The sequence below is a fragment of the Anopheles coluzzii genome, chromosome 3, assembly GCF_943734685.1.
Source record: "Anopheles coluzzii chromosome 3, AcolN3, whole genome shotgun sequence".
In the NCBI taxonomy this organism is placed as follows: Eukaryota; Metazoa; Arthropoda; class Insecta; order Diptera; family Culicidae; genus Anopheles; species Anopheles coluzzii.
In genome coordinates, this window is record NC_064671.1 from 75,409,388 (window position 1) to 75,422,943 (window position 13,556).

Sequence of the window (13,556 nt, forward strand, 5' to 3'; positions counted from 1 at the left end):
ATTCGCCAGCATCAAGTTCATTGTAATGTAAGCTGAAAGCATCCCTCGGGCTTCGGGTCATATTCTACGGCCGGTCGTGCCGGCCACACGCGCCACAGATGACCGCGGGTTTAAAACTTCAGCGAGGTTGGCCACTGTTGGCAAAAATGGCAGCACAAAAAATGGTAGAGAGCAAGAGAAGTAGCAAGGCTGAAAATAATTCAGCAACAAAAACCAAAAAAACGAATATCCGGAAGCCCACCAAACACAACACAGGGGGAAAAAGAAGTGTAGTTTGGTTGAACGCCTTTTTACACGCCCCCACTTTGGCCTGAAGGGGTTTTGTAAAAAAAGGACGTCAGTCGGCCACAAAACCACTAACAATCCTTTCAACTTTCAACCCTTATCTTTCTCTCTCGTGGTGTCGTTCGCGAATAGTCCGTTCGCCCGCGTGATGGCAGCATGTCGATATTTATGGGACCAAGGGGCGCTTTGATCATGTGAAGGGGTTTAGTAAAAAATATCGCTAAGTTTTTACTATGTTTTCCTGTTGTTCGTTACATTAATGTACAGGGAGCATAATAAGAAAAAAACAATACCATATTTTACAACGGTTTAAGATATTGAAAAACATTTCAGATCATTTCATTAGAATTATTCTGATGACTTTACTTTAGCCTTATACTTTAGTCCAAAGTTAAACAACTGAACAGACACACTATGAAAGAAACACCATGCGGATGGTAAATAAATAAGCAAAAATATGTAACATTTGAGCACCATTGAAGAAAAAATTAAACAGTTGTTTTAAATCTTGCCATAAGATATTATTATAAAATACAGTCTTTCCCAAGGTAACGCGAATCATGCGTTTCGGAGACATTCGCGTAGGTCTAATATCACGTTTTTCAGCCAAAAAATAGTTTGTAAATAGTTATTGTTTATTAAATTCAGTTCTCGTATGCAATTAATTACTCATTTAAGATTCGCGTAGTAAATTCTGACTTTCTAGCGACTTCAAACTTTTAGCAGAAATGTAAATGTTATTTTGCATTTAGCAATTGTTGGAGAAAATTGTATTGATTTGACATATAATATGTTACAATTTAAAAATTCACGTAACTCGAGTTGCTGAATATGTTTAATTTTTTTTAATTCTATTTTCGTTGACATGGGCCAAGTTTCCCCTCATATCTCACTGTTTTGCCATTTAGTGTCAGTTTCCATGATAGCCCGATCAATCCGAAGACTCTTCATGAAGTATCATCTCAATCTTGAACCAATCTTAGTATATCCTTTAGTATAAACATGAATTGCATACTTTCAGGCATTTTCAGGCAAATCGCGGAGTATGCCGCAAGATGATCACAATATATATTTACTATGAATCGTATCAAATATTTTAATGAATTCCTGAAGTGTTAAAACTCACATGACATTAATGCTTAATTATACTGTACACAATTTTGGAATTTTGCTCCACGTTCCCATAAGCTTTGTTGCTAACTTCATCCATGTAATTTCTTCCTTTTCGTGTCTTTCCAGAGCATCACCGGACAAAATTCCCATAAGCATGACGCAGCTGAGGCCAGCCAGCAATCGAGCGGCTTTTGATCAATCGCTTTCATTCGGTTTGCTCCGGAGCGCAGCAAAATGCAGATGGGCTTGCGGGAGCTGCACCATCCCGTGCGTATTTTAAACCGGCACAAATGAAGATCGGCTGTTCCGGTGGGGCGTTTGATTAAGCCAGCAACCGAACGCAGTCAGCAGCATGGGATCGTGTCGAACGGTGTACTGATCGAGTCTTGGTTAACGCGACCCGTACCCCTACCCGTGTGTATGCGTGTGTAACCGAATTGTCCATCCGTTTGTCCAATTTGTACCGTCGAAAGATTGATTAAGGATAAAGGACGCGAGCGCGCCTTGCAACGATGGCCGTGGCACACACGACGGCCGTCGGACTGGTGGGAGCAAATTTATTCATCACCATCAATCGCATCATCCTCGGTTCGTTCAGCAACATAGCGATCGGCATCGGGACGTGCTACTTCCTGGCACCGGCCGGGCCCGTCCACGGCGCTATCCGGCTGACCCAGCGCAACAACCATGCGAACATATCGGAGCTGCTGGACAACTTGCTGCGCGGGTACGACAACAGCATTCGGCCCGACTTTGGCGGTAAGTGGACGTCACGCGGGAACACTAACAAGTGTTGAGGGGAGGAGGAAGGGGGGGGGGGAGGGGTGGATTTTCGGCGCAGATAAACGAAAGCTTCCCACCAAAGATTTGGCGGAAATGCTATCAAAATGTTAATCGCAAGTCGATGGTGGTGATGCGCGCTGCGGACGTTGTTTGTTCCGAGGGCAAAGCTATAAAACGGGGTTCTTGGGGGACTTTTGGCAAAGGTACAAAGAAAGCCCGGATGGAATATTTACGCGCGAAAAGACGCGCGTCCGAGCTTTTTCGGATGACCGTTCCACATCCATCAATATTCATTATTCATCGTTTGATAGAGGAACCACATTGGTCGGTAGTGCTTTCGCGTGACTTGGTCATTGACGTTGTTGGAGTTGTTGCCTGTCTTGAATGAGTGCTTCCTAATACCTGATTTATCGGGTTTACGACCGCATCAGATGTGATGATTTACGATGTGAAAGCGTCAATAACCGTATAATTGGTGCGTTCAAATGCAATTGCATTCTGCTGTAACGAAGTAATGGAATGGCAGACATGTTGCTTGAAAAATAGTTAAATAAAGCTAAAGTTCTGGTGGCATAGAATTTTCATCAAGTGGTCAATTAGAGCTAGTGCAAATTGTAACACTTAAAGGAGTTAAAATGTCCCTCAGATACTCAAGCAACATCTCCATATCAATTTGAGCCTCAAGATAGGATTGTTAATTGCAGCTGGTGTCTTAACAAAATTAAGTTCTATGATATCAATTATTTAAACACTGTGTAACAACATCACACAAGATTCAAAGGGCTATCAGAAGTTCAATTTAAGAGCAGAGAAGATTGACTAGGAAAATAGCTTAAGGGGAAAATGGCAGGTTTATCAGCTTGCTACTGTGCATTTCATGATCAAATGTATAAGTACTCATGATGGAACAGTTATTTAGAGATTGTTAGGATAAAGATACAGGATCTCCAAAAGTTTTTTGGCAAATTCCCGAAAACTTTTGGTTGCTTCCCATTTTTTGTATGTCTTCCGATGACTTGTTGGCATTTCACAGAATATTTTGATTCAATTGTTTTGATGTCCAATCGGACGATACTAATAAAGCGTGGGATCGAACCAAAAATCCATGGGATACGACGAGCCCAAAAATTTTTTGGAACTGAATAGTGTTTGCCATAAAATGAGGAAATATTACTCAATCACGCATCACCAAGTGATTTTTAATGCTCATGTATGTGCCGAAAGCTTCTGCTCTTTTATTTAATCGAAAGAGGTCCGTGGCAACATTTCTATCACGAACTGTTGAGGACATAACTGGCCGGGAAGGATTATGACTTAGGTTCTTGAATAGAAAAGCTTGAATGTGAATGAAGTAATTTTATAATCCTTTGAATGAGAATAATTTATCAAGGTTTCGAGTCTAATTTAAATAAAAAAAGGGAATGAATATGAGTTTATCTATTTGGTTTATATTCAAAGACCTTCGATAAGGTAAAAGACCACTTTATATTTATGATTAATAGTGTTCCAACTGTATCAAAAGTAAATCTTCCTTCATTAATTAACCATGAAGCTCTCTACCTAGCCTCAGTGTAAGAAGAACGTAAACGCTTCCCAAAACTAATACGCAATTACTTTATCTACGCAATCGATTAAGCACAGTTCCAGAAACGTGTAGTAACCGGGCAATGATCAAATGAGCAGACTTATTAATTGTGTCATTAGCAGCTCCATGGCAACTCCGGGCAACGGAAAATATGTACTATTGCTTACAAATTAGTTTCCCTCAATCAACAACCAATCAAATCAATCACGACGTCTCGTGAACAGACCACCCCACCACCTGTAGAAGCTCTCCCTTCACTCCGCGTTTCTCACCAAAAACTCCGTCCATAATCCTAGCAATATAACTTTGTAACAAAATACTTCCGCTACCTGTAACTTGGTATATCCCCAATGAACCCCCCAGTGACCTATCGATTGCCGATGAATGACTTATTAACTTTCATCATATTGTATTTTCGCTGCATCCTGTGCTCTCACCTTCTTCTGCTACGTACTAAAAACGCTTTTTCTAACTTGGCAGGACCGCCGGCAATCATCGAGGTGGATATTATGGTGCGCAGCATGGGTCCGATTTCCGAGGTGGATATGGTAAGTGATAACCGATCGCATTATGCTTTCCGGGAGCTGTGCTATTGACCAACGCAGAACGTTTGCACTTGAGTGTGAAAGGTGTGTGCGTGTTTTTTCCGTTACTTTTCCTCACCCTTACACAAATGATCCCGATGATGAAGGTGAAAAGCAGACTAACAAACAAAATGAAACAACGTAATATACCTGACGCACGCTCTCTCTCACTTTCTCTTCGTTTCTTACAAAACAAACGAACAGTGTGATGCCTAAAGGAATGAATGATGAGGAGTTTTTTTTGCTGTCTTTGTGGTGGGACGGAGGAAAATGAGGAAACTTTCCGCACGGTGCGAAAGACCGGCTATGAAAACCGATGATGAGGCTGTTTTTCCACCGTAGGAGTGGAACATTTAGCAGCACGGGTTGTGTGTTGTAACGCGTGTTGATTAAACGGTTTCCCGAATGCTGAAGAAGTTGTTTCCGTTGGAAAAGTTTGCGAGAGTTTGGGAGGGTGCGTATGGTGCGAGTTGGTTGTAAGTGGTATAACCAAAAAAAGCCACATGAAAGAGAGTTCAAACCACTAGTGGAAAGAAGAAGTTGTTAGCAACGAACGGAAGGAAGCAAGTTGCTGATGGGTCTGTATGTATGTATGGACCTTTTCGCGTTTGTGGTCAACATCGCTACTGTGAGATGCCTCTTTAAAACATTTCCCAGCATGGATGGCATTTCGTTTGTAATTTTTGGCTCCTTCGCTTTGCTCTTTGTGCTTTACTTTTGTCTGGGCTTAGCGGATTATTTTGGACATTGCTTTATGTTTTTATTTTGAGGACCGTCCTTATTGCTTATTGCTTAGCGTTGTTTTTTTTGTGATATTCTACAAAAAATGTCATTATTCAACTTTCAACCTCTTTTTCTGCATCCGCTTTCGCATTGTGACTCAAAGGATTATAAATTCCCTTTTTTTCTTTTGCTGTTTTGTACTTTGAGCTTATCTCTCGATATCGATATTTTTGAGCATCCAAACGCATCCCACCAAGCACAGCATTATTACTTTCTAATGCCGTGGAAAAATTCCTCCCTCCCCGTCCGTCCCACCGCCAAGCTCGTAAAGATGGCCCCAAACAACAAGCATCAAACATCCTGAAATCCTTCATCTGCATAGTTGCCGCCATAGTTCGGTGCAAGTCGGTTGTTTTGCCGGAAACTTGCTCCTTTCGTGCTGGAAGTTACAAAGCTGTGGCCTCATTTTTATGTGGCCGGTTGGTTGTAAACAACTGGCAAGATTCACTGTTCACCTTTGCGTGTTAGGGAAGGGAGGAAAGGGGGCTGCTTCTTCGCTGTGCATTGTAATCGACAATGTGTAACATATCGTTTCTCAATCCCGTGTTATCGTAGTGAAGCCCGAGGAAGAAGGCAAAAGAAAACTCTCCTCATTGTGTACCAACCGAACCAGCTGGGAGGATTATTAATACACTCCGCTCAACGAGAAAGGTGTGGGGAGTTTATGCTGAAGACATACCCACCCAACAAAGATGCTGTCGCCAGATCGTTCTAGCGAAATAGCCATTTCTGGATTTTGCTGAAACTTGTGTAGAAGGGTTTCCCAAGGGGATTTATTTTTTGTTATTGCGTGTGCCACCCACGAATACAGGATATTGATTTATGCTTTCGTGTCATTTTTTTATATCCACTCTCTGCTACCATTGTTGCATTTTACCACACTGTACCTTCTTCCCGTATGTCTGTCTCGTAAGGTGTGCCGTTTGAGTGGTTTGAGTTTGTTTGTAAGCCTTTCTAAGGAGTTTTTGGCCACAGAATAACGGAAAAGCGATAGCGCCGGTGTCGTCTATTCTGGTTGCTCTGTGTTGACTTCAAAAGCGTTGCCTCTTTGATTGATACTGTATTGATACCGGTGGTTGAAGGTAAAGGTAAAGCCTTCGCTTTTTTGTGGAGAGGTCCTTTTCATTTGTCGTGGTGACGGTGAAAATGACAATCATATATCAAGAATGACACTCAAATGATTCAAAAGAGGAACAAATGATAAGACAACTTTTGAAAGCTTCAAGATATTGAAGGTAGCATATAAAATTCTAGTAAATAATAATAGTCCATATCGCAATATTTAGATATTTTAACAAACATTAATATATGTTGAAGGAATTGTAAATATCATAAAACACAAGTGTGCTATTCATCTCGTGGAAAGACTTTGATTATATAATGCATAAAGGTTTCCAAAATAATTTGTTCCAAGGGTATTCCTCAACATGGATTAAACGTAATAGAGATATCAAAAACATTATTTATGAAAGTAACTGGTGCTGGGTAGATACGTATAACAGAAATTATGGTCAGTGTAACCTCCTAAGCCTCATCTTTAATCTCTAACATCCTATTTGAACTTAATCAATCATGTGTTGAATGTTACACAGGCGTCTGTGGTTTGATCATAAAGGGGTTTTCTCAGGCCGTATCTCATATGATCATATAATATTATGATATGATTCCAAATTTTCATATGGGAGGCTCTGTCTATAGCGGGTTGGAACTAGTGTTGGGTAATTCAGATTCAGATTCGTGAATCAGAATGAATCTTTGGAATGATTCAATGAATCTGAATTCCGATTGGAAAGATTCATGAATCTCGAAAGTTTCATTAATCTCGAAGGATTCATTAATTTTGGACGATTCATTAATCTCGAAAGATTTTTTAATCTTAAAAGATTTATGAATTTCAAAAGTTTTCTATATCTAGAAAGATTAATGAATCTCTAGGGATTCATGAAACTCTAAGGATTCATAAATCTCTAAAATTCATAAAGCTTGAGCTTTTTATTATTCTTCTTTTTAGCGTAACAATCTACGTGGTCAAGCCAGACTATAGAGGCTTTTGAGACTTCTTGTACTATGCAGTTAACGGGCAAGTTGTACGGGCAAGTTATAGGTGGGATTAGGTAAATTAAATATTTTGGAGATCATACATCTCTTAAGATTCATGAATCCCAAGAGATATGAATATATGAATTTTAATGGATTTATGAATCTTATAGATTCGTGAATCTTCAGAGATTCATTAATCTTTGAAGATTTGTGAATCTTTAGAGAATCACGAATTTTTGAAGATTCGACTTGAGATTCGAATCACTCATCACTGAAGATTCATATAATGAATCTCAACGAAAGATTCATAAACCCAACACTAGTTTGAACATGTAATTTTTTTCAACTAGTCTTGCTTATCAAGAAGTCATTCACGAAGTGCTACGAAGTCATTTGATTTGCTCGAATGAAATAAAATGTTATTGATGTCTAGTAATTCCCTAGCAGAGATCTGGCAAGAGCTTTCAATTAAAACACAGTGTCCCCATATCCGTAATTGACGGTTGGTCCTTTTTTAAATGAAGTGTGCTTTTCATTCCCTTTTTCTTCCCATTGAAAATCCTACAGTTAGCTGCTATTAAGCATCTTTTTAAAATGAAGCATCTTCTGCTGCATTTTATTTTCCCAAAAAGTGACACTCGAAAAAAACAAACTGTTACTAAACAACATCTCCGATGTACCATTTCCTTATAAGAATCTCAGCAAACAATCCGTTCCAAATAGTTGTGTGGCAATGGCGGAATGTGAAGTATTTGCTGTCTCCTGCATTCTGATGTAGTGTTTCATTTCTTCTTCACCTTTCTTTCGCCCCCACGCCTAGACGTACTCGATGGATTGCTACTTCCGGCAGTCGTGGGTCGATCGGCGGCTTGCATTCAGCGGCGCACAGGACACGCTGGCACTGAGCATTTCCATGCTCGGGCGCATCTGGAAGCCGGATACGTACTTCTACAACGGCAAGCAGAGCTATCTGCATACCATCACGACACCGAACAAGTTCGTGCGCCTCTACCAGGACGGACGTGTGCTGTACTCGAGCCGGTAAGTAAGCATTGAGCGAGCATCTGCAGGAGGGAAAAAATCTTTACCACACATGAGCCCCCACACTATGCCATTAGCAGTAGGTTGCGCGCCTCGAGAAGAGACCATCAGCGGAGACCAGAGCAAATGGATTGCTATTAATTTAGCTTGCCGGTTTGAACTAATTCGTGCCGCAGCTGTTGAGCGTTGTACTAATTGATGGAGTGTAAAGATTTTTCTTTCACGCTCTTGACCTGTGCACGGCACTGGGGCGGGTCTTGGGTTGGGAGCTGAAATTGATCAAGCTGTCACTGGGAATCATTGTTTTGGGAGGTACTAATGGAACGCGACCGTCGATGCTCCTCTGAAGTGTGTGTTAGTTTGTTACAGTGCTGCAGGCAAGTGAAGAGTCTATTAGCTTTACAAATGTGCTGGAAGCTTTTCTCTAAAATATAAGATTATGCTTGTGCACCGAAAACGATAAAAAAGTGCCAAAGGATACCTGATCTATATTGGATAATACCCCTAAAAGGTATGCGATACACATGCCTTTTTTAAAAATATGTAGTCGTTGTGGATATTGAGTTCCTATAGTGGTGGTAATCCCAGATTTGCTGTGGGATAAAATATGATAATTTTCATTTCGAACTTATGTTTTAAGCTGCTGCAGAAGCTATTTTGCTGCGGTCGTGGCCACGAGCTCCTTCGTACTAGCAGTAGATAAATGCTTTAATGAAGTAATGTAATGCCTCTTATTTTTAACACGTCTTATTAATCCTGTTATAAAAGCGTCACTAATCCATCAGCATTGTCATAATTCATGAGAGCTAGTAATTGATTAAATTTTCATTTTTGCCAATACAAAATCACGCTGTTTTTTGTTCCATCTGCCCCGTTAATGTAAGCGATGCGATGAAATATCACGACCAATATTCGTTTTTCGTCAATTAGCGATACGCTAACGGTGCCTGTGTGTCCGTCCGTTCGGTTCAGCTTTCATCTTTTTCCATTGCCGGTTTTTTTCACCCGATTCCATCAACGGCATGGGAAAGATTTGTGCGTGTACTTTTGTTTTTTTTGGGGCTGCAGCATTCCACGCCACGTTGTTTTTCACTTGTCAGAGTTGTCCTGCTATCAGGACGCATCATCGCACGATCCGAGACTACCGAGCTGCGAAGTGTCAACGTGAAAACCCATCAGTGTTCCATTAATTGACTCTCGTCCGCTTCGTGTGGTCTGTTTTCCCACCACCGCTTGGGTGCTTCTTCCTCAGCGCCGGCCGGACGCACATCTTTCATCGTTTCGGATTTCTATTAATGCACCATCGTCGGGTGATGATATCGGAAACGCACCAAAATGGCACACCGATAAAACGGCGTGCAAGGGAAACGGCAAAGCAGAAGAGTATGATAAAAATGGAAACAAAACGCACAAACAAAATGGGTCGGCAAACTTGTACCGGATCTTTGAGCGAATTGTAGACACACACAGACACAGTGCTAAAAAAGATCATCAAGAAATGGAAGGACACCGCTCAGCGCGGTGTCATGATACACACTCGGGAGCTAATCGAAAAGCACGCGATGGTCAGGCAGGTCAGGAGGGACGCAAACCGGGACGGGAAATCGTGATAGAAATAGAAAACGAGCCTCCGCTAGCCGCTGTCCGTTGTTGCGTTTTGGAGGAGGGTCGGTGAGTGATAAGGCAAATAGAGAAACAATATTTGACCAGCGGTGAAGTGTGTTGCTTCTAGCGCAACAAACCGAACCCGTGAGTTGATTCAACGAACCCACCAACGCCTCGGTCACACCGGTTGGCTAACGATTTGGCAAATCGATGACAGACGTAATAGAATGAGTTTTTACAAAATACGTTGAAGCCTCGGTTCTCGGTATTTCATCGCAATAGGCTTTGCAAGGTTTCTGCTGCCACCGCGGTGTCATGACAATGGCAATTTTGTTCGGCGAATTGGCTAATTTAAGGCGCTTTTTCTTGTGCGACAGGTATCACGTTTCCAGAGAACAAACTCATAATTTGCACCTGTAGGTTGGCTACCGTTCGTACCAGACACGCCTGATGGTATGCAACGTGCCTCACATTGCCAGCCTACTTGATGTCTTATTGGTTTCTTTTGGTGAAAAGTTAAAGATTTGATTAAAGACTTTTCAAGACAAAATTAGTGCGAAAAATGCTGCACTATTCAACAATTGCAAATTGCCTAATTTCAGGGGTTGTATCTGGTACTGGTATCACATTATCAAGAAAATTTATGTTAATCGCGCCCGAAAGGTATGTTACCTTCTGTACATCGATTTCGTACGCCTGATTTTATGTAATTTGCTGTTCATTACTAGCTTATTTAATTGTATTTTGTTATTGAATTTTTAAAGAGAGACACATTTTACACCATCCCACTAGATGACTGCCTCACCCATTTGCACGTTGTCGATGGTCGTTTCATATTGCTTAAACGATCGCTTACTTATCTCCGCTTGAATCCGCAAAAACCGACGCAACAGTGCTGGCGTATCGCAAGGCTAGCTAGAAGCCAGCCGATCTGTGAAATACTATCAGCGTGTTTGCCTACAGCAGCCAAGCGTCGAGCGAAACAGCAAAACAGTAAGCAAATAGAGCAGGCAAGCAGGAAGAAAGGAAAAAAAGGCAAACTAGCTACTGGAACTGCAGATCCCGAGGAAATGGGTGAACGCCAAACGCAAACCCAATCAAATTCACTCCGGGCGTTTGTTTGCCCGCTGTCGAAGTGCGGCTCGGAATTCATCAATAATCGGCCAACTTTTGTGGACGTGGGACGGGCTGTGCGCGGTGTTTGGTGTTTTGTTTGAGCGAGCAAGCGGAGTGGGGGGACTCCCGATCGAGAGAGCGGAAGGTGTGAGCGTTCCGTCATTGCTAGACAAATCGTCTACCAAACGGCAGTGGCGGCGCTGGGCAGTGCCTAGACTTATCACGCTGGTCATGCCCGGCACTGTACAGCGTCACTAGTATCCGGGGTGTACTTGTTTTGCTTCGCAAGATTCGCATTGTGCAAGAACGGTCATATAGCTAGTTACTTTTGACACACGCGCTACGCTGATGCTCGGGGCAACCGCGGAACCGACTCGGATGCCGACGCGGTCAGGGCACAGGGACGCTCGAAATGAAATCGATTGTTTGAGAAAGTTTTTCCTCCACGCCCCCCGCCGCAGCGTTTGTGGTTTGGCGCAAATCACAGTTTCACAGCACGGTGTTTGCGCCGTAGAAGAGCTCCATAAATAATCATAAAGTTTGATCGGTCGGCAAAAAGGTTACCGGCGTTCGGTTTGTGCTGCAACTGCACGTACAGCGTTGCTGCGTACGGCTCATTAACTGTGTTTCTGGGCTTAAAGTGTTATCCGGCGGTAGTGAGCATTTGATGCGCCTGTTTTGTAGCGCGCAAACTGGTGTTACGGGTATAGCACGAATGGTTTGAAACGATTTCCGTACTACAATGACAATTAAAAGCAATGGAGGAAGTGATCGTTTAAAATGGATCCAGTTGGTGGTCTGAAAACCTTTAGCTGATTTGGTTCAGCCTGTCCAATAGGAATGTGTGATAATCAATGGGAAACATGCTGTTGGTTAAAAAGCTATCAAATTTAACTGAATATTTCAATAAGATTTTTCAATTAATTGAAAGTGTTCAAAAAATTAGAAAATTTTAAAACTAGACTTTGACCCAATTTGAATTTGCCTAATTTTGATGTGCTCCGTTGAATTTATAATTTTAAATTTGAATCAAAAGAAGAATTTCTTTCAATTTTTTTCAATACCACGACAGCTATTTGTTGCTTCATTATCATCGATCGCTATCGATTTACTCACCTTTCCACTCCCTTAGGTACACCAAATGGCCTGCTTTTGAACCACACCAGGTGAGAAGGCGCACCATTCCCGAGGCCACGGTTTAAATCCTTCGGTAAATACCGCCAAATTGCATGCCAAACGAGCTGCTCGGATCGGACCGATCTAATGGTCCGCGGATGGCGCCTGTTTCGGGTTTTTAGCAAACTACCACGAGCAGCCGCGAGTTGTGCTCGCGCTGTAGTTAATATTGCCCGGGGGATTAATTTGGCAGACTGCGTGGGGGAATTCAATTTCATTGCCATGGTTTGCACGCGGGCGATGCAATTGGAAGGATGGGAGAGTGGGAGACAGGGACCACTTGGTAGTACAGTTTATGGACAAGTGCTTTGGTTGCCGGGAATGGGTTTAATTTAGGCAAACGCAGACTGGGCAGACACGTTAACACTGGTGAACGCGCAGGCCGAACTGAAATTAATTGAACAAACGCACTTTTTATGGGGAGTGGAACGTTAATAGAAGATCGTTAGAACTATTTACCTGTTATATCAGTCGGTTAATGTGATGTTTTATGATGATCGTGTACGTATAAAAGAAAACAAAAGAATAATAACGCTTCTGGTGTTTCAAAAACAAGTAACTATAGTGCTAATTCAATGGTTAAATTTCATGTTCCGGAAAGGTCCAGAATCCTGTTTTGCATAAGTGTTTGCATACGGGAAAGCCACAGATTTTTTTTCATTCAGTGTTTCTCAAGCCATTTGAAATCCATAAGCATGTGTTGAAACCCCTACAAACATATTTCAAAACTGTCGTCGGGAACTCGAAAGATCTGTCACTTGTGGCTAGGACACGCATTGGACACGCTATTAACGGTGTTCAAATTTAATTGAAAACGATGTTTACATTGATACGTTTTTTAGAGCAACCCTATAATATTAAACTGTCAGGCAAATTTCGAACATCCAGTCAAAATGAAGGTCGACTAGAAAGCGTTCAAGTATTCAATTCTGGCTTACGTTTAATAGCTCAGAAACATCATTATTAATAGAATCTTTCTTTTAGAAAATAAATAATACGTTTATGTTTATTAGCTTATTGAGTAGGAAAGGATGTGAAATTTTTAAACAGTTTTAGGTACACGTGATTAAAATTTCTCCAGGGTAATTTTTTATGCCAGTTTTTCAATGTTGCATTTTTTAACATGCAAAATTGGTTATAATGTATGCAAAACAATAAATAAAATACGTCAGAGATTTTAAAAAATCATAGAAATAGGCACTAAAAGATTTAAAATTTAATAAAAAGATTGTTCTTATAAGTATTCTCGTCTCGTCTTTTTGGTAACTTCTATCACTGTTCTCAAACTCACTTTCTCACTTTATTATGACATTTATTAATATACAACGGAGCGCCGTTTATCCGGGTTCCTTTTATCCGGCTGTCCGTTTATCCGTGCTGTTGAGAAATGACAGTTCAATACAAAGATGACATTGTATTCTGAGGAGAATATTTGAAAAAAAAAA

At 41.3% G+C, this 13,556-nt stretch overlaps 1 protein-coding gene across 1 annotated transcript in view; it reads left to right on the forward strand.

Annotated features, from left to right (window-relative positions):
• LOC120959033 (gamma-aminobutyric acid receptor alpha-like) overlaps nucleotides 1-13,556 on the forward strand; it is a 63,142-nt gene that overhangs the window by 30,670 nt on the left and 18,916 nt on the right. The window contains exons 2-4 of the mRNA XM_049609431.1: nucleotides 1,525-2,157; nucleotides 4,247-4,314; nucleotides 7,994-8,214. Coding sequence (XP_049465388.1) covers nucleotides 1,911-2,157; nucleotides 4,247-4,314; nucleotides 7,994-8,214 — 536 coding nt within the window. The 5' untranslated portion in view covers nucleotides 1,525-1,910. The remainder of the gene's footprint in view (nucleotides 1-1,524; nucleotides 2,158-4,246; nucleotides 4,315-7,993; nucleotides 8,215-13,556) is intronic.